This window comes from Dipodomys merriami, unplaced genomic scaffold (assembly GCF_024711535.1).
Source record: "Dipodomys merriami isolate MVZ:Mamm:240054 unplaced genomic scaffold, mDipMer1.0.p SCAF_7, whole genome shotgun sequence".
NCBI classification, from domain to species: domain Eukaryota; kingdom Metazoa; phylum Chordata; class Mammalia; order Rodentia; family Heteromyidae; genus Dipodomys; species Dipodomys merriami.
The window spans coordinates 34,867,358-34,893,993 of record NW_027206290.1 but is presented as its reverse complement, the minus strand read 5'-3'; the positions used below and the strand labels follow the sequence as shown (position 1 = coordinate 34,893,993).

The 26,636-nt window shown below is 38.0% G+C and overlaps 1 protein-coding gene and 1 pseudogene across 1 annotated transcript; both read left to right on the top strand.

Annotated features, from left to right (window-relative positions):
• LOC138817089 (ribonuclease P protein subunit p14 pseudogene) lies at positions 1-7,495 on the top strand (annotated as a pseudogene).
• LOC138816526 (guanylate-binding protein 3-like) lies at positions 2,408-26,503 on the top strand. The gene is made up of 11 exons (XM_070006319.1): positions 2,408-2,514; positions 10,889-11,084; positions 14,200-14,327; positions 15,977-16,086; positions 16,246-16,442; positions 17,795-18,040; positions 18,735-19,015; positions 20,910-21,122; positions 23,071-23,173; positions 23,475-23,668; positions 24,861-26,503. The coding sequence occupies exons 2-11, from the start codon at positions 10,895-10,897 to the stop codon at positions 25,077-25,079; spliced, it is 1,881 nt and encodes a 626-aa protein (XP_069862420.1). The 5' UTR covers positions 2,408-2,514; positions 10,889-10,894; the 3' UTR covers positions 25,080-26,503.
• Positions 26,504-26,636: the final 133 nt, after the last annotated feature.

The following is a 26,636-nucleotide window of genomic DNA, read 5'->3' as shown; positions in this document are numbered from 1 at the left end:
ATGGTGTTTGCAATGCAAATTGTGTCTGAAAAAGGGCTGTATGCCTTTACTGTCTCCATCAAGCAAAGTCTGTATGTCAACATGAGATCACTTATCTTAGGATTTATAGGTAAAGCTTAAAAGCACAAAGATGCAAACAAATAAACAACTATCTTCATTATAGCAATGTTCTACAATTTTTATATTTTTAAAAAAAGAACTTAATGCCTACTTGATAGTTAGTAGACATGTGAATGAAAGATACCATAACATTAATGTCTGTATCCACAAGATAAAAGAAACAAAGGAAGAAAAATAACGGAAGCAATAATGTGATTCCTATGTCCCAAGGCAATTTGAAGAATGATCAACTGGAATTTCATTTTTAGAGTCTCAAAATTATTTTAATCTAATAAATGGTTATGATTTTAACCATTCATATTTAAGAGGCACAGTGTGACAATTTGATAATGAATATAATGTGACATGATTAAGTCAATACTATTGAAATGTGTTATTTCATTCATAGCAACCAAACTTCATTGGAGGGTGAACTCCAATATTACCCTCTACTATTCCATCAGAGAGTTCATTTTTCTCATAGGGTTCTGAAGCTGGTGGAGGAATGACAAGATTCAAGGGATAGTGAATGAAAATTACTCATTTCTGTCACTATTGGACTCTATAGAGAGTATGACAAACAGACGAACAGGATGACAAACCATATGGAGGTTCACTGTATGGATTCCATTTTTGTCTCTGCTGCAGTAGTTACAAACTATTGAAACCAGATGTAGAAGTCTGTTAACTAAGATATTGTGAGATCATTGAATGGAAAAAATAAAATAAAAGAGCTGTTATCCCAAAGTAACATTTCTCTTTTAAATGACACAGAAAGAGATTAGGAGCAGTCATTTTCTAACAGGAACATATAGTATCGAATCACAATTTTTAAACTACAATGAACTATGACATACAGTGCAAATGTGTGATGGGCAACTGTGTGAGGGTGATATTGGAAATTCTTCACTTAGCACTATACCATTCCACGCCTCAACCACACCAAGTTTGTGTTCCCCATCCCTCAGCTAGGTCCACCCACTCCCTCCTGCCAAGGTGCTTCCTGACTGTCGCCAGAAGGGGGAGGAGTTTGCCTATCTGGCTTACATGCAAAGTCAGTGGATCTGCCTTCTAGAACTCAGAAGGCTCTCTCTGGAGGGTGGCATACCATACCAGTAGTGCAAGGCACAACGTTGATCTTATCTGATGTGAGGAAGCAGAGCAGAAAGAGAAACAGTGGACTTCATCTCTGGAGAGCAGTAGCACAATGACCACAAACTTAAGAGGGAAATATGAACGTTGTCAGGATGAAAATGAAGTCATTTGCTTTGCCGCTACCACAAGTGAAGTAAATAAAGCCAGGAAGCTATAAAGGAAAGCTTCTTTTGGCTGTCTGCCTCATGGAAACCCTCACAAAAGATTGTCAGAGCTACTATGGCTTTCACCACAGCAGCCCCAACCTCATAGAAAAAAATGCACATCAAGGACATTTGCCCATCCAGCTATATTAATCACTTGAAGAATTATGTCATTATAATATCTGATGCAATCTTTCCCAATTTTACTTTAAAAACATCCCCTTGCAGTGAAAGGAAGGGGAAAATATTAATGAATGAAAGAATAGCAGGTTACAGTTAGATCAGCAAAGTCCTAGTCCACCCTGGTCGGTGGAAGTGACTAATGATAAACAATGTAGTGTACATTTCCAAAAAACTAGAAGAAAGGTGTTTGCCCTAAAATTGTCAAATATTTGAGGAGATAGGTATGTTTACTCTGATGTATACCTGAAGATACATACAATATTTATACAGCTGCAAACCTCATATTACTTGAAAAATATTAAAATATTTGTGTTGGTGTATATCTTTTTCTTTTTGGGTCTAGTCGTGGGCCTGAACTCTGGGCCTGGGTGCTGTCCCTCAGCTTTTCAGCTCAAGGCTACGCTCTACCACTTGAGCCACAGTGCCACTTCCATCTTTTTTTTCTGCTTATCTGGTGCTGAGGAATCGAACCCAGAGTATGCATGCAAGGCAAGCACTCTACCACTGAGCCACCTTCCCAGCCCGGTGTATATGTTTTTTAAAAAGAATTTAGACTGAACACTTTCCCAGTGCCTACACTTTAAAGTTTCCATACTCTTGAAGACAGAGGTATTTTCATTGTAATGCTCAGCTATTCCTAAATAGGAACTGATTTCTGTTTCTTTGTGAATTATCTGTTTTGTTTTGCTTAGGTTGTCAAACTAACATCCAGATGCTAAAAACTACCCTTTTCAGACTAACAGAAAACACTGTAGAAACCGAAAGGGTTAATTCAGCAAGAACTAAATACAGTTTCAATTTCAGTTTCTTCTTGCACAACACTTACTTGGAGCGCTGTGATATCTGGCTTACTTCTTAGTTTAAAGACCATTCAGACTCCAGAGAAAACTCAAACTAAGGCAGCAGAGAACTTGTCTCCTGACTTCAAAATCGGGTGAGTACTCAGAGTAAATGCGTCTTCTGTGTGCATTTCCCTTAAGAAGCAGAAACAAGAAATGTTCCAAGAACATTCTGGGAGGCCAGAGGGACTAGATTACTGGAAGGACAGGAGCCCTGGGTGCTGCACAGCTAATAAACTCCCTCTGATCAGACTCAGGGAAGCCAGTCCTGAACAGTTTCAGATGTGCGGTATATTCTCAAAGGCCACCGGTATACCTTGCTGTACTTAGAGAAAATGAATGTTGTTCAGTTTTAACTAGTAATCATAGAAATGTTTGATTATGTACATGATCTAGTACAACTCTGATCCTACTTGCAGTTGAAAGATTCTTGGCTTAGATTCAGTAGTACTTTACAGCCAGTATTAAAATAAATAAAACAAGAAAGGAAAAGGAAAAGCAAAGAGAAAAGAAAAAAATTAAGCTCATTGATTTTTTTCCTAATGTTTTCTTAAAATTTTTATACATAAAGCAAAAACTGTTTCTTTCTGTATCTAATACAGTAACTAAAGGATGGTGTTTTGCTCCAGATAAAGCATAGAAGTTTTACAAAGCAAGTCCAGGAAGAGGCCAGTTGGTTTTGTCATTCATTTGTTTCTCTGACAAAAAGATTGTCCTTTCCTTGGTAATTATTATCAGGTACAGGGCATGCTGACACTTAGTAACTCCTAGTCTCACTCACTCACTGCAGACACATTACAGTCATCCTGTAAATTTAAAAATAACTTACTGAGAACCTGTTTCTTATTAGCCTGCATAGGAATGAAGCAGAAATTGATTTATTCACAATATTAATAAGTAAAACAACATATACAACAATAAGCTCTTTTTTTACCTCTGGCAGGCAGTAAAGTGATAGAAACCCTGGAGATTGATCCTTAACTGGCTGTTTTCCAGATCTGTGCTGTGACATTTCAGAGGACTCTGGATTCCTATTTCCTGATTCATTCTCCATTGGTTCTCCCTGCAGCCTCTTCCCACTGCTTCTCTCCTGCCTGTTTCTTCTTCACAGGGTGCTACTTTCCTTGTTCCTGTGGATGGCTATCTCCACATTCAAACCAACTTCTGGTCAAGAGCTATAGAACTGATTCTACTCAAAGCCAGTCTCTTACCTGCATTTAGAATTCCACCCTTTTCACCTTGCCAGTTATTTTGTCTTAACAAACAAAATGTTTATACAGTATTTAATTTAGTCATGATTATAAAATATTTTAACTCTCTTATATCTTATGAAATAGTGTCAGTATTCACAATTTACAGGGAAAGAAACTCAGTCACAAAAATGTCTTGAAAACTTTGTCCCTTTCACACAAAATTCACTCACATAACAAATTGTATGGTCAATGTTCCATAATCCACTAGGAGATATAATCCACTACCTGTTTTATCTTTTCAGATATCACATTAACTGATAAATCTGTTATAAGCCTATTTATATCACAAGCATAATAATATTTAAGGCCAACGTGATGACTCTTACTCCCTTAGCATTGTTTACACTAGATATCAAAGAACCAATGTACCACATCTGATGATGATGGCTCATGACTGAAATCCTAGCTATGTAGAAGGCTGACATCTGAAGAATGAGGCACAAAGTCATACTAGGCTAAAAAATCTAAGAGACCCTATCTCCTCTTAACCATCAAAAAAACCTGGAAGTAGAACTATATCTTAAGAGGTAGAGCCCTACCTTTGTGCAGAAAGCTAAGAGAGAGCCTACACCCTGATTTCCAGCCCCATCACTGGCACACACACTGGTGCATGCACACATACACACACACACACACACACACACACACACACACACACACACACACACACACACACACACACACACACGGACCAGCAGACTAGAACAAGGAGATGGACCTTAACTATGATGGTTTTACCATCACAATACCTGTTAACTATAACTAAATTGAAAGAGAAGTTTGGTCAAGACACCATCACCTACTGAAATTTATTTTGACTTATGTATTTATTCATTTATTTAATTTTTTATCACTTGTAAGTAGTTGTGCAAAGGAGTTGCCATTTAATAAAGTAGTTTATAAATGCAATGCATTTTGATAAATGTTAGCCCTTTCAACATTCTTACCTCTCCCTCCCAGCCCACTTCTTTGCTCACTTTCCTTAATTTTATAGACTATATGTTGTATTATTGAGTGCATTCTTTCCCCTTTTTTTCTTTTTCCTTTTTTGCAATTTCTTTTTTTAAATTCTTTTATTGTGTAGGTAGTTGTACAAAGGAGTTTTCATTCACAAAGCCATTTATGAATGCAGTGCTTCTTTATCAATGCCACCCCATTCGACATTTTTACTCAAAACGCTTAACCCATCTCTTCCCTTACTTTTTTTAATTTTGTAGAATATATATTGAAACTTTGCCATTTAACAAAGCAGTTTTGTGTACAAAACTGTGTCATCCCTTCAATGTTTTTACCACCCTTTGACCCACCCCTTCCTCTATTTGTCTTAATATTGTGGTATATACAATGAGTTATTGACCAAATTCTCCCTCATTCCTCACTTCATTTGTCTACTCCTCCCCCTTGCTCCGCCCTCTGCCAGGACTCATTTCCTAGCACTTACTTTGTTGGCTTTGACTTACTTTTTCTAAAGAAGTATACTATTTGCATTCTCTATAGAATCTATTATACTTCAATTAATTCATTTGTAACCACTTGCGTACCTCTCATTGTGTTTACTTATAGATTTATAAGCACATTCTAGCTACCACAAATGAGGGAAAACCTTTGTTTCTCTGGGTTTCACTTACTTCACTTAATATAAATTTTTCCAAGTCTTTCTATTTCCTTAGGAATGGTATAATATCATTTTTCTAATGAATGGGTAAGTTTTCATTGTGTGTGTATATATATATATATATATATATATATATATATATATATATATATATATATATATATATACCATATTTTCTTTTTTCTTTTCTTTCTTTTTTTTTTTTTTTTTTTTTTTTTGCCAGTCATGAGGCCTGAACTCTGTGCCTTGGCTCTGTCCCTCAGCTCTTCAACTCAAGACTAGCGCTCTACCACTTGAGCCACAGCGCCACCTCTGGCTTATTCTGCTGAGGAATCGAATCCAGAGCCTCATGCATGCGAGGCAAGCACTCTATCACTGAGCCACCTTCCCAGCCCAAATATATACCATATTTTTTTATCCATTTGTCCATTGAGGGATATCTGGGCTGATTTCGTATCTTGGCTATGGTGAATAATGCTAAAGTGAACATGGTTTTATTGGTAGCTTTACTGTAGCCTTGTTTATACTCTATTAAATAAATGCCCAGGAGTGGAATCATAAAATTTTTATGATGAAAGAATAGAGAACACTCACCAAAAAAATCATAAGATAAAGCAGTGACAGATGGAAACTCTATCCCTAACCCATGGAGTGTTGCTAAACATCACTAATTCACAGACTTGAACAAATTAATTTTTTAGTATTAAAACAGGTAACATTTCCAAGAAGCCTTCCTCTCAAAGAAACAACATTCTTGAACCATGTCTAGATCTATGTTGGTAGAAATGGTAAGAGACTAATGAAACCAGTGATAAGACAAAAATGAGGTAATATTGTGAATAATCCTCCAATCCAGTGCTTGGAATAGTAAGAACCTGTATTGAACAGGTTCCATATTACCAGAAGACAAAGGAATCTCTTTCTTTGTAATCAAAATGTACTGAATTTTTAGCCAGTCACTGGTGACTTATACCTGTAATCCTAGTTACTCAGGAAGCTGAGATGAGATCTGAGGATCGCAGTTCAAATCCAGCCCAGACAAGAAAGTCCATGAGCTCTTATCTCCAATAAACTACTCAGAAAGAGCCAGAAGTGGTGCTGTGGCTCAAGTGTAGAGCACTAGCCTTGAACACAAAGTGGTTTAGTTAGGGACAGTGCCCAGGCCTTAAGTTCAAGCCCCAGGACTGGCAAAAAAAAAAAAGTACTAAATTTTTTATCCTCTTTAACCCAAGTAATAATTTATATCCAAAATAATTTAATTAAATTTTATTAAATTATACTGTATTACTTTCTTGTAATCTAATTATACAATGGTTAATGATCCCTCATCAAATGAGGCAACAGGTGTGATCAGTTATCACATATGAAAGAGTAGTTTACAAAAACCCCTCTGAGCAGCACTACATGAAAGTCTGCCTAGACTTTCAAGATCATGAAGTGGAAGGGAAATGTTACCCAATTCAAACAGGCACTTGTGTCTGCCCTTAAGGACCTGTTCATGGAGGTTGGAGCTAATTTACCTGTGGATGCCCTAAGCTTTGAAGAGAAGACTATCTTGAAAGTGTTACAGTATACAAGAACTCAATCAGTGAAATAGAGAAGCCACACTTTCAGAGTTGGGAATCTTTATTAGAAAGACAGCGAGTGCAAGCTGACTAGTGTCCCAAAGAACCTGCAGTACCAAGTGTTGTTAGCATAAAGCTTACAAAGGAGAAAAAAACACATCAAGGAAGATGCTGCATGGTATGAGGATTAGCAAGCATGTTTACAGAAGCAAAACAAGCCAGTTATGGTTAACTAAGGGGGGCAGTTAGGGTTCGTTAGAAATTAACTAGTGGGGACAATAACGGGTAGAGATTTACTGGAATCCAACCATCTTAGCAATCAGGGCTAAAGGATAGAGATTTCCTGGAGTCTAACAATCCATGACATCTCTCCAGTTCTCAGACCTGTGCCCCATCTATAGTTCTTGGAATTGAGTGAAATGTCCCTGCATCTATTAAGGTGTTAAGATGGCAGTGGGGACAAGATGGCATTGCTTAGGCCCCATATCCATATTTCAAGAGTACCTAGCAGTGGTCTGGCCAAATTGTGGAGCTCTTTGATCCTGTTAGGATCCTATAAAGGCAAGAAATGTGCTTTTAGATTCCCGCTTCTCCCTTTCTCCTTACATTATCTAGTAATAGCAGGGAACCCCTATTGATTTGAATAGGCTTCCATCTCTGAAAGCCTTCTCCACTCTTGTATAATTTGTAAACAGAAAGATGCTAAAAATCCTGCTGGTGAAATTTGAGGATCCTGAAGAGACTCCCAACAATTTCCAACCAACACCTTTGGTGTCATGTAGATGGGGCACAGGTCTGAGAACTGGAGAGATGTCATGGATTGTTAGACTCCAGGAAATCTCTATCCTTTAGCCCTGATTGCTAAGATGGTTGGATTCCAGTAAATCTCTACCCGTTATTGTCCCCACTAGTTAATTTCTAACGAACCCTAACTGCCCCCCTTAGTTAACCATAACTGGCTTGTTTTGCTTCTGTAAACATGCTTGCTAATCCTCATACCATGCAGCATCTTCCTTGATGTGTTTTTTTCTCCTTTGTAAGCTTTTTGCTAACAACACTTGGTACTGCAGGTTCTTTGGGACACTAGTCAGCTTGCACTCGCTGTCTTTCTAATAAAGATTCCCAACTCTGAAAGTGTGGCTTCTCTGTATTTCACTGATTGAGTGAAAGGACTTAGCTCTTCTGCATATTAAAATGCCAGGGCAAGGCAGTGTATTCTTTCTCAAGAAATTAACTTTCCAGACCCATTATGTATTGTATTTGTTTTAGCCTCTGCAGAAGTGAAAAGGCTGAAGTGGGTTTATTGCTGTTATTGCAGTGTCACATTCTGTAACAGAAACCAAAAAGACTATTATGGAAGGCTAAGTTAAAGTTATAGTCCCAGAAGCTTGCAGATCCTGAAGTAAGTGTTTAGAGTTACAAGTTCAAATGCCAGTGCTCTTGTTACTAAAAAGCAGCTGAGGAAATGGGCTGCCCCTCTTCCAGGAGTGGCTGGTAGACTCTGAAGCCATGTCAGAGAAGAGGAGCAGGGGTGTTCCAGTGCACACTTTCCATTTGACTTGAACATGTGCAGGATTTTATCATCTGTCTAGATTGTTAAAGCTGAAAAGATATTGAGGTTATTTAGCTGAATTTATCTAAAAGTTCTACTTTTAGAACTTCAAATATAGATTCTTATTAGAGGAATACTATCTATAATCTGTGCAGAATAAGTTTCTCACAGACTTCTAACACTTAATAACTGGAGCCAGATGCTGGTGGCTCACATTTGCTACTCAGGATCACTGTTCAAAGCCAGCCCAGGCAGGGAAGTCTGTGAGACTCTTATCTCCAAAAAACTGCCAAAAATAAAGCTGGATGTGAAGCTATAGCTCAAATGATAGAGTGCTTGACGTGAGCAAAAGAAACTCACAGCACCCAGGCCCTGAGTTCTAGCCCCAGGACTGGAGATTTTAAAATACCTGAAAGTAACAATGGAAAATGGACATTTTATAATGCCTAACCCATACCTCTAAGTATTTTTAGACCCTTTTCTCAGCATTGCTGGTCATAGTTTTGTGGGGGATTCTGTTATATGTGTATTGCTCAACGTTTTATGGGACTTGCCTGAACTATTTCTTTTCTGTTTCTGGAGAAATGCTATGTGCCAATTTGAACTCAGTTGTGTAAAATATGTCTCACCTAAAACTTGGAAAAAATTATATTAAGTGAAGTAAGCCAGGCCCAAAGAAACATAGGTCCTATGGCTTCCTTATTTGCAATATCTAGTATATGCATGAGTCAAGCGGAAAAGGTCAGATAATGTGATGTCAGGAAAATTAACCCTTAGATATGTATTTTAATGTTTTTTTTCTTTCATGTATGTGTTTCTAACGCATTTATAAGATTATCTCTTTGTTGCTTTGTATGTCCCTCCCCCACAGTATAACCCCTGCTTTCACTATATTTGATGTCAGTATAACTTGAGGAGGAGATGGGTAAAAACCAGTTGTTTAAGGATACAGATGGACCTGTTGCAACAATGAGAAGTACAAGTTGTCATGTCCAAAACGAGCTTTATAACGTTGGTGTGGGGGGGGGGAATGGGGGGGAAGGAGAAGGATTGGGATTGGGGGGGAGGGGGGAGGCTGGGAAGGGATGTGAAGGGTAAACAAAGGAGGAGGCTGCAATGCTTGGTAAGAAATGTATGCATTATCCTTCCCATGTAATTGTAACCCCTCTGTACAGTATGTTCACAAATAAAATAAAATTTAAAAAAAAATATGTCTCACCTATAGACAGTAATAGCAGGTTATCCCACCAGTCTTTTACAGCCTTTTAAACCTGAAGTTGAATCTTGAAGGCAAAGTTTCTATTGTAAGGATCCAGATTCCTTTCTCCCTCCCTGGGAAAATGTGGGCTTATCTCACATAATATAAATACATAAACATATGCTCATTGTAAAATGATTATAAAGAATAAATGTATATAGAAAAAATGGTTTTCCTATTTCCTATTTTTTCAGATGAGAATCAAGTCAAACATGAAATCCATATATACTCCATGTACAAAGCCTAAGGGTAACTCTACACAATATTTTAAATAATTTTGCACAAAAAAAAGAAAGTTTCCTGGTATGGAATACTCTTCTTGTCAGTGCTCAGAATGTTTGGCTTTTTGGAGGATACTGGATTTTGAATTTCCACATTAGGGTCACTCAAGTGTATTGGATGAATGGTTGTGAAAGAGAAAGTTTAGTCTGGGCACTTCCCTAGAACTGAAAAGAAGTTCGGCCATCAGGGAGAGGTGGGTGTTAAGCCACAGTCCTGTCAGCCAGCAGGAAAGAACTGTGTAGGTTTAACAGCTCTGCTGCTTGATTTACATGCCCCCCCTTTTTTATCAGACTGATTGGAACAAGATTAGAGCTTTCTCTGTAACTCTTAACAGTGTGTTTGTGATGACTATACTTGGAAGAACAGAATACCAAGTGAGACAGACCGACAGACAGGCAGACAGAAAGAGAGAGAGAGAGAGTCAAAGGGACTGAGAGACAGAGAGATAATAAGATAGAGATTAAACTAATATTAAAAGACCCAGGACTTAATGATCCACCAATCACTCCCTAATCAAAGCAGGTCCTTCAGGCCAAAGATGCAGCTTCTCCTTCCATTACACCCTGACTCATACCACAGAAGGAAAGGATGTACAAGTGGCAGACACCCACATTTTTATTACAGAGGAGACAGTGTCAAAAGGAGCAGCTCACATTGCTAATGCTTTTATCCAAATCCAAGTGGCACTGGAGAAAAATTGCCGTCTCTGTCAGCATTGGCTCCTGGAGAACACCACAGGCAGACACTGGATGCTCACTGTTCTCCTCTCAGAAAAGCCATTCCGTGGAATTCATAATGAGTATCATCCCTTTAAAAGCATATCAAATGTTGAAAGTTTGTAGACATACTTCATAAGCAGAAAGCTGATAAGCATAAAGCTTCACTACCCATAGCAAGTACTTCCAATGTTGTATATTTTAATGAGTGGTTTTTCTGAGTTTCAGGTTACCATGCCATCTACGTCTATGATGAAGGCCCCAGTTTGTTTAGTAGAAAACAAGAATGAGCAGCTGACAGTAAATTTGGAAGCCTTAACACTTCTTGAAAAGATATCTCAACCTTTGGTGGTGGTGGCCATTGTTGGGTTATATCGAACAGGAAAATCTTACCTCATGAATCGACTTGCAGGACAGAACAGTGGTGAGTACAGTCTTGGGGCAGGTACCATTCTCATGCAATAATAAAACAAGCTGATCATATTTTCTTAAGACAGAGCTTAATAACTCCCATGAAAAACATTTCCCCTTTTCATCATCAAACTTACAATTTCAAATCTACCCACAGAATTTCACTCTCTTGGTCACTAATTAAGAATTTTCCAATCATCTCAAAAGTTTCCCCACTTTTTTTTCTAGTACTATCCAGCCAGTCTCATTTGTTCAGGAGCTAATCTCCAACAAGTTCTCTTTTTCTCCTGCCTTCTTTACCTAAGCTACATGCTCTTTTCAAGTAGCCATATAATTTATATGACTCTAAGGAGACTGAGTGGACAGAATACACAGAAACATACCTGTTCATATCCAAATTATACTACATAAAAAGTGGGGTGATTGAGGTAGGAAGTCAAGCTCCAGGGGCGGGGCATTGTGGCCCACTAGGGTAGAAGCTGGGGGAACATGACTCCTCTGGGGATGACTTGTTGCTACTTCCTACATTTCAAATTCTACCAAAAGCCAGAAGACACAGGAGCTCTTTTTGGTCAGATGAAAATGCATAGGTTAGTATCATTTACACTAATTTGAGCATTGGAAGCAACATGGTGAATAGGAGATGCAAGGTTTCTTGAGAAACTATTTTTGTTGTTGTTGATCATAGGGCTTGAACTCTGGGCCTAGGCACTGTCCCTGAGCACTCAGCTCAAGGTGAGCACTCTACCACATGAGCCACAGCGCCACTTCTGGTTTTCTGGTGGTTAATTGGAGATAAGCGTCTCACAAACTTTCCTGCCCAGACTGGCTTTGAACCACGATCCTCAGCTCTCAGTCTCCTGAGTAGCTAAGATTATAGGTGTGAGCCACAGTGCCCGGCTTGAGAAATTCTTAATGTGTATAAAGATTGGATATTTTCTAGACTTGCTGAATGGTAGCAAAATGTTTCTTTTCTTTTCTTTTTTGCTTTTTTTTTTCTCTTACAGTCCTAGGGCTTGAAATCTAGACCTGGGCACTGTCCCTGAGCTTTTTGGCTCAAGTTTAGAGCTCTAACTGTTGAGCCACAGCATCACTTCTGGCTCTTTCTAAGTAGTTTATTGGAGATAAGTCTCACACACTTTTCTGCTTGGGCTAGCTTCGAACCACAATCCTCAGATCTCAGCCTCCTGAGAAACTAGGAATATAACCACCAGTGCTCAAAAAAACTTTTATTTTATTTCATTTCATTGTAAAGATGCTGTACGGAGGGGTTACAGTTACATGAGTAAGGCAATGAGTACATTTCTTGTCAAGTATTGTTACCCCCTCCTTTGTTTTTCCTCCTGCAATCCCTTCTCTCTACCACCTCCCTCACTCCTCCTATCCCCTCCATGAAGTTGTAAAGTTCATATCCAACATAGTGTCTTGTGAATGTCATTGTTGCAATGAGTCAGCCTGTGTCCTTGTTTAAGTATTTTGTTATTCCCCTTCCCATCCTCAAATTAGATAAATATATATACAAGATGGAGGGTACCAAAATCAAGTACAGTGACAACAGGAGATATAGCATAAGGGGAAGAACACACAAAGGAAACAAAAATATCACATAGTACATTAAAAACAACAAAGACAAAGAAAGACCTCTTGTGTCCATATCTTGGGGTTATTTTGCTTAGCATCATCTTATGGTTAGATGTACATACCTTTTGAGCTTTTCTGCTCATCTGGTAAAATTATCCTAGACATATACTAATTACTACAAATGAGGGAAAACATCGATGCAAAACTTCTCAACAGGGGCTGGAAAAGTGGCTCAGTGGTAGAGTGCTTGCTTTGCACTCATGAGGCCCTCAGTTCGATTCCTCAGCACCACATAAGCAGAAAATGCAGAAGTGGTGCTATGGCTCAAGTGGTAGAGCACTAGCCTTGAGCTGAAGAGTTGAGGGACAGTGCCAAGACCCAGAGTTCAGGCCCCACGATCGACAAAAAATAAAAACTTAACAAAATTTTGGCCAATCCACTTCAACAACTCATCAAAAAAATCATACACCATGATCAAACAGGATTCATGTCAGGGATGCAAAGCTGGTTTGCTATACGCAAATCAATTAATGTAATTCATCACATCAAAAAGAACAAGGATAAAAACCACATGATGTAGAAAAGGCATTTGACAAGATCCAACACCCCTTTATGATGAAAGCTCTGGAAAAACTAGGAATCCATGGGACATTCCTCAATACAATAAAGGCTATATATGACAAACCTACAGCCAGCATTATACTTAGTGGTGAAAAGCTAAAGCCATTTCCTCTTAACTCAGGAATGAGAAAAGGATGTCCACTCTCTCCACTCCTCTTCAATTTAGTATTAGAATGTCTAGCTAGAGCAATAAGACAAGATGCAAACATCAAGGGATTCAAATAAGATGAAGTAAAACTTTCCCTCTTTGCAGATGACATGATCTTGTATTTAAAGAACCCCAGGGACTCCATTCCCAAGTTACTAGAGCTGATTCAAAGCTTTGGTAAAGTAGCAAGGTATAAAATTGACCCTCAAAAATCAGTGGCTTTTCTGTATGCCAATAATGAGAAGAGCGTGGCTGAAATCAGTAAAGCATTTCCTTTTGAAATAGCCCCCACAAAAATAAAGTAACTAGAATTAACTTAACCAAAGAAGGACCTCTATGACGAAAACTTTAAAAACCTGAAAAAGGAAATTAAAGTAATCATGCTCCTGGATTGGGAGGATTAACATTGTGAAAATGGCAGTACTGCCAAAGGTTATCTACAAATTCAATGCAATACCCATCAATATCCCAACCTCATTCTTCAAGGAAATAGAAGAAGCAACCCAAAAATTCATATGGAACAATAAAAGACCCCAAAATAGCAAAAACAATCCTTAGCAGAAAGAACAGAGCTGGAGAAAGAACAATACCAAACTTTAAAGTCTACTACCAAGCCATAGTAATCAAAATAGCTTGGTACTGGCACAAGAACAGACCTGAGGACCAATGGAATAGAACTGAAGTCCCAGAAAACTTTTTTTATCTTTGCTAAGCATTCCTTCCTATTCACTTGGTTTCTTTGTTGTGACCCTGTGTTGTTTTTCCTCTTCCCTTGCAGGCTTCACCCTGGGATCCACAGTGAGGTCTCAAACCAAGGGTATCTGGATGTGGTGTGTGCCCCACCCCACCAAGCCAAACCACACACTGGTCCTTCTGGACACTGAGGGCCTAGGAGATGTGGAAAAGGTAGACAGAGAATATTCTCTACTCTGGATTATCTAGATTTTTTTGTCACCTCCTTTCAACTTCCATAACACACTCCTGTAAAGTTCAAATGTAATCATGGTGCTAAATTCCATGTTCTACAAACTCCCTTGGAAACCTCTGATGCTTTGTCTGATTTAATTTTATACATATGGATTGAAGAGCTGAGGTCCATGGCTCCAATGTAAGTATTACAGACATAATAGAAAGCATGGTAAAGGCCAAGAGCCTGACTGTGCAGACACAATATATGGAGTATGATCACGACAATGTAGAACATTGATCCACTACATTATATTAGGGAAAGGTCCTTGGAAATACTGTGACCAATGGGATTAACAGGATCTCCTAGCTCAAGTGCATGGGTTTGATGGGTTGCAGGTAACGATCATGATAATGGGTTCCAAAGAAGAAATCCATTTAACTTTCAGGAAAGCTTGTTTCATCACTCAAGTCTTGCATATAACTTTGAGCTCTTGGCATGAATTGTTCAATAACTAAAAGCATAAGTTACACTCATGAAAAACACTAAAGTTTGAAGTATGTTCTTTGTACTGTTAGAGGCAACCAATTCTTTTCTCCTAATTTAAAATTAACCTGAGCCTAAATTAAAATGCCAGCAGTCGATCCTTGTCTTCCATCCCTGCAAAAGGTGGCCAGGAAGAAGGCATTAGAAATTCTAAATTTAAAATGTTTTTTTCCAGTTATCTTCTAAGTATAAATCCAAATTGGACTATGAATTGTAATAGGTTAAAATTTTTTCAACCTTTTTAAAATATCTTTTTGCATTATCAATAGACCAAACAGAAGTGGTTGGTGGCAGAATTTCTGGCTTCTCTTGTAACTTACAATGTGGTTTAAGTGATACCTGAATCTCTTTCAAAGCTGTCTGTGGATTTTTTTCTAGCCTCATTTTCCACTCTAGCATGCATGATCATTGCTTCCATTCAATGAAATAATTCTGTGATGATTGTATATTCTTTGCTCTAACATCTTTTCTTGGTTTCTGCTGTTCTTCCACGTGCTGGATCCCTTCATCTCTACAAGTCTATATCCTATTAACCCATTCAAGCTCAGCTAATTTTCAATTTATTCAGTCACATATGGTAATTTCTTGTGCTGAATTCCCAGAATAATTATTCTAACTTTATGAAACTAACACTTTGTTTTGTTGTGGTGTTCTACTTGAAAGCTGATATCCACTCCTGTGGTTACATTTATATATTGAATTATCTTGAGGACAGGGACTATTATTTAGTAATTTACATAGCCAAAAACACAGATCTAATGTAAACTTGTTGAACTTGATTGTCTCATATTTGTGCCCTTAGCATAGCCACATTCAAAATGAAAGTTTTATGATACTGAAAATAAACTATGTCCTAGATATTTTTTAAATATTTATATACATTAGAGGTGTCACTTTCTTAAATCCTAAACAGAATAGCATCTGATAAGTTTCATTGTAACTATATGAGGTTTAAATTTAGCAATATCTTCAAAATATGTTGTTTTCCTCAGATTTAGTAATTACACAACAGAAAAAAGTGAATGAATGAATAAATGAATGAATGACCAATAGTTGAGTGAAGAATACACTTGTAAGTCCCTTACTCTCATGTGTTTTCAAGGGTGATCCTAAGAATGACTCATGGATCTTTGCCTTGGCTGTGCTTCTGAGCAGCTCCTTTGTCTACAACAGCCTAGGCACCATCAACCATCAGGCCTTGGAGCAGCTACAGTATCCTTCTATGAAAGGAATTGTTGTGTTTCATTGAGTTTAGAATGGAAACTGACACTAATTGTCTTAGTTCAGTAAGAATGGACATAGGACAAAGAAGATTTGTTTGTGAAATCTGGATGTTTGTTGTCTGACAAAATTCCTTACCTAAGATCCCAGTTATGTAACTGAATTAACACAGCTAATCAAGGCCAAGTCCAGCCCTAGAACTGATGAACTAGAGGACTCTTCCGAGTTTGTGAGTTTCTTTCCAGACTTTGTTTGGGCTGTTCGGGATTTCTCTCTGGAGCTGAAGTTAAATGGTTGTGTCATCACGGAAGATGAGTATCTGGAGAATGCCTTGAAGATGATTTCAGGTATAATTTTCTGGCCTCAGTAGATGAAGGTTCAGTAGAGAAATGGGATCAACTCAGCCCTGTTCAGCACTTGATATATATGTTTACTGGAACATGGATCAATGTCTTTGAAGGTGGTGATTGGTGATTTACAGATGACCTTAACTGTGGCAGTTTTAATGCAAAGCCTTCAGAAGTTCATATTAAACTTACTGAGGAAAATTTGGGGAATATCAATAATTGTAGACCAATAAGTATCATAACAAAACTTGTGAATTTACTATTAATACTACCACTTTGAAGACTTAAATATTTGCTTCGTGTTTATCTGCTCTTCATATTTTATTTATGGAAAAATAATTTATCAGATGAGAAGTGGATACAACCCAAATCACAACAAAATCTCATTTTTAAAACATATTTTACTTAGCATATTTTATTAGCCTGTATCATTAAGCCCTTCTGAAAAAGACTATTTATTCATTAAATATCCTGTAATAAATTTTTCTGGAAAAAAACTCATATGTGTCCTGAAAAAACACTGTAAAATTTTTCTCTTTATCTTTTTCATAACATTACCTTCTTCATCCTACAGCATAAAATGCAGTTATGTTAATATTAAAACTTCATTATGTGAATTGCATTTAGAGGAGTTGATAAGGAATATTACCTAGATTCAATATCTATTTCAGTTCATTCCTTTATTCATTCTTTGAATGAATGTCTACCTTAAGCACTGATTTATGCCATAGAATTTCTGTAAGACAATGTCTAATATAATCTAGTATCAAATTGCATATAGATTAACTTTACTTTGGGATTTTTCTGCTAAAGAAATCACTAAACCTAATTATGGTATGTGTGTCTGGGCTCTGATTTTTAAGATTTCTTCTTTGCTGACTTGTGAATCATGTCTTCTTTATTGTTTCCTCAGCAACAGAATTTCCTTATTTTCAGCATTATCTTACTTTAGAGGCTGTGTCTCATTTCTAATATAGAACTGCATTATCAGAAATGTCTTTTCTGATAATTTTGTGGATGAATCAATTACTCTAAAACCTTAATGAACATATCCCCAATTGATCAAGATGCATTGTACTCATCAACTGGCATGTTTAAAGATAACCCCTCTGTATAGCTACTTAAAGAGAATAAAAACAATAAATTTATTGTCCCTTGTACAAAGGCTGTAGAAGCCAATCATAGTTCTCTATCCTGGTGACGAATGTATCTATCTATTGAGCCAAATTTCATGAGGCTGTTTGTATAAGTAGGTGAAGGAAGATGTACAGGCACAGGAGCTCTAATTTAGGGAAAGTGTTCACATCACTTTGTCTGTAAGGTTTCTCTTCAATGAGCACTCTTTTTTACAGGGAAGAATCCCAAACTACAAAAGTCCAACATGTCTAGAGAATGCATCAGGTATTTCTTTCCAGTCCGGAAGTGTTTTGTTTTTGACCGGCCTACACATGACAAAAAATTATTACAAAACATAGAAAATGTTCCAGAAGACCAATTGGAATGGAATTTCCTGGAGCAATCCAAAAAATTCTGTTCTTATATCTTCACAAATGGAAAGACCAAGACACTGAGAAGAGGAATCATTGTCACTGGAAATCGTGAGTTTCCCAAATCGTGGTTTGTAGTTGCTGTTGTTGGTGGTGGTGGTTTCAGTGAAAGAATGTAGAGAAGCATGTGTTCGTGTTACACACAGATAACATGTTTCTTAAACACACATTCTCTATGTGTGGGTTTTTGAAGTCTAACATATCTGATAAAACTAATACACTAAGTATACAAGCACAAATATTGCTAGGAAGAGAAACCTTCAGGATGAAGAAAAGTTTCATAGGATAATGTGACTCAGTGAGAAAATGCAAGAAATTTTGGGAAGAGGTCAAAAATGAACAAAAGGCTGTGAATACCATGAAATTTCTTTTAAAAACAAATTTAAACAGAGCAGCTTCATGAGTCATGGCTTTTGCAAACATATTGCATGTGCTGAGATGGAGCAGGCTTGGTCCGGTCCTCCATGTTGCAGTCTTAAATTTTCTGATGATATTTTTTCAAAGTATTCTAATTTGGAATCAGGATTGATAATTTGAGTAATTTCCTTTCTCTAGCTAATAAATTACCTATTTTTATTTTGCTTAAATGGGGTAGTCATTTTCCAGGAAACATTAAAAACCCCCGGGTTGTAATCAGTAATTTAATTTGCCGATATGGTAAGTTTGAAGAAAGAGTATACACAAAAGACAATTGTGAAAACAAACAGAAATTACTTTATAAATTACTTTATTTCCTAACATTAAGGACTGGGAAGTCTGACTAAGAACTACGTAGATGCTATCAACAGTGGAACAGTGCCATGTTTGGAGAACGCTGTGACTGCCCTGGCCCAGCGTGAGAACTCAGCAGCTGTGCAGAAGGCAGCCGACCACTACAGCCAGCACATGGCTCAGCAATTGAGGCTCCCCACTGAGGACCTCCAGGAGCTGTTGGATGTGCATGCGGCCTGTGAGAGAGAAGCCATCGCAGTCTTCATAGAACTCTCCTTCCAGGATGAAGAGCAAAAGTTCCAGAAGCAACTGGTGGTAATGTCACTTAGCATTTATCCTTTCTGAGTCCCACCTTTCCAAAGAGGCCTAGATTCCACCTTTATATTCCATTGTTCATATCCTTCTCACCAAACAAAGAACCTGAATTTTTATGGGTAGCAGACCTCTTTAGGCTACAGTATATATTTCTCTAAGAGACTCAATTTTCCATTGTTATAAAATGAATTGTCCTGTGTTAAGCAACTTCCAAGAACATGCGTTTATTATCCCACATTTTTTGAAATGTTAATTTATTTTTTATGTCTCTTTGAAATGTAATCTACAACTGTAACCCCTCTGTACAGTATCTTTACAACAAAAATACATTCAAAGAAAAAAGAAATGTAATCTACGTATTTTCACAGTACCACGTGATATTTATACAACATATACTGATAACATCAAGGAAATGTTTATACCTCATTGTTTTTACTTTATATGTGGAATCCTCAAACTTTGCTCGTGATTCATAAAATCTTCAAAAGATTACTGTAAAATAGAGTCACCCTGGTGTACTATAAAACACTAGAAATTATTACTTTTATCTGTATTTGTTTATTTTTTAATTTTTGTTGGTAGTAAGGCTTGAGCCCTGGGCCTGGGCCCTGTCCCTGAGCTCTTCAGCTCAAGGCAAGTGCCCTACTACTGAGCCAAAAAACCACTTCTGGTTTTCTGGCGGCTAATTGGAGATAGGAGTGTCAGGGATTTTCCTGCCCAGGCTGGCTTTGAACCACAATCCTCAGATCTCAGCCTGCTGCATAGCTAGGATTACAGGCATGAGCCATTGGTGCCCGGCTTTTATCTGCATTTATTACCAGTTATTCAATCTCCCTTGTTCACACATTGTCCTCTTCCTTCTTAGCTTCTAGTAATAATTATTAGATATTCTGATCAGGTGTTTCTTAAACATCACATGAGAGAAAACATTGACTAGTTGCTTTCTGTGTCTTATTTAATTGACTAAATCTTAAAGACTTCAAATTTCACTAATTTCATCACAAATAATTGGTTATGATTATTTTCCATGGCTGAATATTATTCTGTTGGGCATATATGTCAAATAATATATTTTATCCACTTGTTAATGGGTATTTAGATTAAATGGGTATTAGATTCAATTTTTAAATTCAGATGTGAGCATAGAATATCTGTGTGGTGTGTTCAATGCCTCAAGCTAAAACAAGATATCAAATGTGCTAAGTTCTCAATTGGATACTCTAGGAAAGACCACCCCAATGTAAAGCCAAAAAGAGCATATCAAATACTTCCCTTATTTCTATTCTTTATGACATCTTTTTCTGCCACAGTCACATAAAGCTGATATATTAAAGATCTCATGTGATCAGGCGATACCACATAAGGCGCTCTATTTTTTAAAGTCAACCTGTGCTATCCAAGGTAATATAATCATGGGATTAGTAGAAAGTTTATGTGCAAGCTGAGGGATAATAAATGGTATACACTACAAAAGAGCAAATTCTCAAGGACATCTTAATTTGCCTGACCATAGATAGCCACCTTCACTGAAAGCATGCCAATAAGTGTATCTGGGTTTGATTTTAAAGCACCAAAATCTCTTATTTTACATTAAAGGATTTCAATTGACCAAACAATTGTCAAAAATGAACAAAAATTGTTAGGATTTGGGCTCTCTTAGTCACACTACAGCTGCATAAAGTTTATTCCTTCCTACATCATTTTATAGCTATTGCATCAAAACCCAAAAGAGATAATAGGCTTTCCAACAGTCACACTGGGTCTAAAGCCAGATTCCTGGCTCCATCCATGTCTCAGTCCACTCCAAGACCATTGCACTTCTGACAAAAGGATCCCTAATGAACATTCCCTCTAACACCTTCTTTGCACTTCTTTCCTTATGTTGCCTTGACAGGACACCATAGAAAGGAAAAAGGAAGAGTTTATGCTGCAGAATGAATCGGCATCCATCGAATATTGCCAGGCTGAGCTGAAAAAACTCTCAGAAACCCTCATAGAAAGCATTTCTGCAGGAACTTTCTCTGTCCCTGGAGGGCATAGTCTCTACTTACAATCCAAGAAGAAGTTTGAGCAGGACTACAAGCTAGTGCCCAGGAAAGGAGTGAAGGTGAGGAATAGGGGAGAGTAAGGATGACCCGTGAAGTGTAGTAGGAGGGTCTTTGTTCCCTATTCTGAAAATCCAAGACTGAATACTATTTGTAAAAAGAAAGAAGACACAGGACTATGTTAACATCTTATATTTGTATCCATCAGTAGTTAGATACTCTAAGAGAAATTAGAAATACACCTTCCCTAAAAGGATTGAGAGGCTGGAATCCAGGTGAACTTTCTTCTTACATCAAAAAAATTTGGAGGGGGTAGTTTAGGGATGGGGTTGGGGTAATGACTATCAAAGCCCTGTCAGGAATAGATTTTGAGCTATCATATGCACTCAATATGCACTCATATGCATCTGACTTTAAGTCAGAAAATAATGGTCAAGTTGCTTTGGTGTGATGCTATTATACATCACACTAACTGATAAACATAGAAAGAAACAATAAGGAGTAAGATAGGCTTCGTGGTAAAAAAAGACACTGAGCATTTGCTTCCTATGCCAGAGACAGTTTCAGGTCATTTTACTCGGTTGCCAGTTTATTTTTCAGAATAATATGAACTAGCTAATACCTTCTATCACATTTATGCAGCAGAAAAAGTTAACACCTAGAGGACCAAGTAAGTTATCTGAGATTAAACAGCCAGCAAGTGGCTGAACTAATAGGGCAACCATTAGAAAATTAGGGGGAGTTTTTGTTTCTTGTTTCTTTTGAGACATTTTTATACTGCTTTCTATTCTGGTGGTAGCAATTTAAAACCCACCAAAAGTTCTTTAGCAACATTTATTATCTTTTGATGTTTTGGTAACAGCCATTCTAACAGAGATAAGATAATGTTTGATTATAGTTTCATTTTCTATTTCACAGATGATTTGTGATACCGAAGGTTTTTTTTACAAATATATGTCAGCCACTTAAATTTTTTAAAGTCTATTCAGGTCTGCTTTTTATTTTTATTTTCTGATCATGTTATTTATTCTTTTTTCTATTGAATTGTATGTGTGGTTTCCTATATACTTTGGATGGCAGGTAAATGGCAGGTAAATATTTTCTTCCATTCTATTTGCTGTCTTTTCATGTTGTTGTTTCCTGCTCTGCAGAAACTTTTTAGTTTCATGGTTTCTCATCTATTTCTGCTTTTGTTATTAAACCCCCAAATTATCATAAAGTTCAGTGTCAATGAACTTTTCCCCTACGTTTTCTTCTAAGAGCTTTAAAGTTTCAGATTTTATATTTGAGTCTTTAACTCATCTACAATAACTAACTTAAGAAATTAGCTTATGTGTCCATCAGCAGATAGACACATAGAACACTATGTTGTTCGCAGAAAATTGCATAGGGCTGGAAATCATCATGTTAGGTGAAATAAGGTGGACTCAGAAAGATAAATGCTGCATATTTACTCTTAAATGCAAAATCTAGACCTAAAAGAATCACATAAATATAATAGAAGGATTGTTGAGAGGGTTGGCAGTGGAGAGAGAGAAAAAGGAAAGGGTAGTGGGAGGTAAATAAGCAAAATATGTTATATGAATGTATGAATATGGCATAATGATGGCATATGGTATATAACATGGCATACTGGTTATAAAAATTAATAAACCAAACTTTCCAAAGAAAAGGATCTAATACTACCAAGACAGGCAGAAAGGTATGTGCAAACATTACAGCCAATGGAAGATACCTATTTATAGAACTACACAAAAATCTGAAAAGCCTCCAACCTAGATGGCTTGTGGACGGTGCCCCACGGAAAGGAGGCTGAAGAGATAAGAAGGATTCTTCTCCGGAGATGCTGCATGTTTCTCCAAACACTTAGGCATTTTGTTGCGGTCGTGGAATTAAAGGAACATTGAGATCTTAAGTAGAATCCATTTTGAGAAGTTTTAAAAATAATTTCCTCACAGGACACTAGATTTTTGCTACCTAAGTCATTCTTGGTCCTTCTTGTTTTGCTAGGCAAATGAGGTTCTCCAGAGCTTCCTGCAGTCCCAGGCTACAGTAGAGAAGTCCATCTTACAATCAGACCAAGCTCTCACAGATGGAGAGAAGGCCACTGCAGGTACCAGGAGGGTTGAGCTCTCAGAGGTGTGGGGAGGTTTCTGAGAAGCTCTCACAGGAAGATTTTCAGGAAACAGTTTCCCCATACTGTTTTAGATCTGAAAATAATAGGAGGATTGGGCCAGCACATCCAAGCCATCAGTGCCATTATGTAACATTGGGAATCAGGATCCTGCTGTCCTGGTCAATGGGAGAATTCAGAGTCTCCTGTCTTACGGGAACAGTTCAGTTTCTGAGCTCAGCAAGGTAAATCTCGGGCTTGACTGTTGTTTTCTTCCCTGTTTGTAACCATTTTGGAACAGCTGAGCGTGCCAAGAAGGAGGCAGCTGAGAAGGAAAGAGAGCTGCTAAAGCAGAAGCAGAAAGAACAGGAACAATTGATGGAGGCTCAAAAGAGAAGCTACAATGAAAACATGGCCCAGCTGCAGAAGAAATGGGAGATAGAAAGGAAGAATATTCTGAAGGAGCAGGAAGAAATGTTGGAACACAAGCTGAAGGTGAGTCTGGGGAGGGTTGGCAAGACCTGCCAGACCATGTCCAGGAGCTTCCGGAAGGGAGGACCAAATCTTAAGATCAGAGACAGTTCCCAAGGAACAGTCCAAAGGTAAATGTTTCCATAAAACTTCCAAGCCAGGCACCAGTGGCTCATGCCTGTAATCCTAGCTACTCAGGAGGCTGAGATCTGAGGATTGTGGTTCAAAGCCAGCCCCAGCAGGAAAGTCCGTGAGACTCTTATCTCCAATCAACCACCAGAAAACCGGAAGTGGTGCTGTGGCTCAAGTGGTAAAGTTCTAGCCTTGAGCTGAAGAGCTCAGGGTCAGCGCCCAAGCCCAGAGTTCAAGCTCCACCACCCAGGCTTAGTGCTTCCCTAGTATGCATGAAGCCCTGGATTCAATTCCTCAGTACCACATAAACAGAAAAGGCTGGAAGAAGTGGTGCTGTGGCTTAAGTGGTAGAGCACTAACTTTGAGACAGAGTGGCTCAGGGACAGAGCTTAAGTCCTGAGTTCAAGCCCCAGGACCAGAAAAAAAAAAAAAAACAACCTTCCAATGCACTTACAAAGAATCCATCATTATATAGTATGAGATTTTAGAGTGTAGAAATAATGTCCCCCAGGATGTCGGGCTGCTGTTTGTTGAGATGAACGGATGCTTTCCACGTCTCCACAGAACAGTTTACTAGTCATTAGAATTCTTGGCAGAGCCATCAAAGACACGTGAAGTAAATCCATCCCATCTGAATGCATTAATTTTTTTACCTGAAATAAAACAATGTTGAAAGTTCAAAAATTGCTCCATTTGTTTCAGTATCAGACAGAGTCACTCAATACAATCTGACTGCAATAAGCCCTGTTGATTTGATAAGGAGCTTGACCATCAGTGCTCATTACATGGTCATCATTTCCATAATTCATTATATGATCCTGGTTATGACACCTCCCTGGAGCTCAGAACTAATTGGAATGCAACCTGCATTTTCCCCCATCTGTGTTCTGGAAGAATCTTCTCACCATCACCCCACACACACACTTTCCCTGGATAGCTCCACTCCTTAGATCCAGATGTCTGCAAAGTAGCTCAGAACTTTCCAAATAGTGGAGAAATAGGTGTGCTTGAGCTAAGTTGTTAGATATAAAACTGATCATCAATCATGGAGGAATTCTTACAATGGGCTTTTTCTCTTTTATAGGTTCAAGAGCTGCTGCTTATGGATGGATTTAGAAAGGAGTCTGAAAAGTTAACTAAAGAGATAGATAGACTACAAAATGAGATTGAAAGAAATAGAAACAAAGAATCACTATTTTCAAAACTCCTTGCTGTGGCTGGTGACGTGCTCATGGCAGTACTCCCTGGGGCTGGTAAATTGTTTGGCTTAGGGACAAAAGTGTTGAGCTCACAGATGGAATAGTCTAAAATTTCCTGGGAATTAATGTATAAACGGGTTGATTTTTATTTCAAAAGCAGAAAATTGTGTCTCCATTTCAAAATGTATGTGTCACAGTGAATTCATTCAAGAAAAGTTTTAAAATGAAAAGCAATTGTCTCAAAGCTCATAGAATTCACAAACTTTATAGACCATCATAAAGACAATTTGCCCCATGAAGGTTAGAATGTGTTTAACTAAGTATCACTATCTCACAATACTGTGAAATTTGTGCAATTTATGTAATCACTTAATCACAATTAAAAAATATATAAAAAAAAAAGCAATTGTCAAAGAATATCAGGGAGCCTGGTGCCAGTGGCTCATATCTGTAATCCTACCTACTCAGGAGGCTGAGATCTGAGGACTGCAGTTCAAAGCCAGCCTAGCAGGAAAGTCTGTGAGACTCTATCTCCAATAAACCACTCAGAAAACTGGAAGTGCTGTGGTGGCTCAAGTGGTAGAGTGCTAGCCTTGAGTTGAAAAGCTGAGGGATAGTGTTCAGGCCCAGAGTTCAAGCCCCATTACCGACCAAAAAAAAAGAAAGAAAGAGAATATCAGGGAATAACATTCCTAGTATGATTAACTTAACTGAAAGAACTTGGAACTTAGGAAGAATAAAGTTATTTCTAGAGCTGGGTGCAGGTGGCTCACACCTGTAACCCTAGAAGGCTATAATCTGAGGATCACGGTTCAAAGCCACCCCAGACAGGAAAGTCCATGAGACACTCATCTCCAATTAACCACCAGAAAACAGAAAGGGGTGCTGTGGCTCACCGTGATAGAATGCTAGCCTTGAGCAAAAGAGCTCAGGGACAGTACCCAGGCCCCACAAATGACTATATATATGAGAAAGATTTTAGGACAGCAAAAACATGTATGACAAGGTAAAGAAAATATCTGTACTATATATTTTTAGTCACATAAATCACTTACAAGGAGCTTTTTTGAGCTGTGGTCACATTTAAATGGGAATAACTGTGAGAAACAAAACATTAAACTTGACCGAAAATAAAAGTTGTGCAAGTTAAACCTGTGAAGTTCTTGTTTCATCTCTATGGTGGTCAAGGAAGAGTATTTTTGCCAGAAGCTGGGATGGCCAGGAGTTGAAGTTGAGTCTTGCTGTTTGCTATGGAGTTTGTGAACTGTTACAGTCAAACGCCAAAAATGGAAATGTGCCAGGTACTGGTGGCTCAACTACAATCCTAGCTACTCAGGGAGGCTGTGGTTCTTCTTTTTTTTCTGTTTTCCCCCTTTTGTTGCTGTTTTTTATTTCTGTATCTTTTGTCTTCTGTGTAAGTTTACCTGATTTCAGGAGGGGAAAGGGAAGCACAGAAATGGAGAGACAGAGGGTGAACTAATACAGCAGTGGTATCCACTAGACACTATGTTGAAAATGAACTATACAACTTGAGGGGAGAGGGGTTGGGAGGGAAAAAACTGGGAAAAAATGAGGGAGGGGTTGACACTGTTCAAAAAGAAATATACTCATTCCCTGACTTAGGTAACTATAACCCTTCTGTACATCACCTTTACAATAAA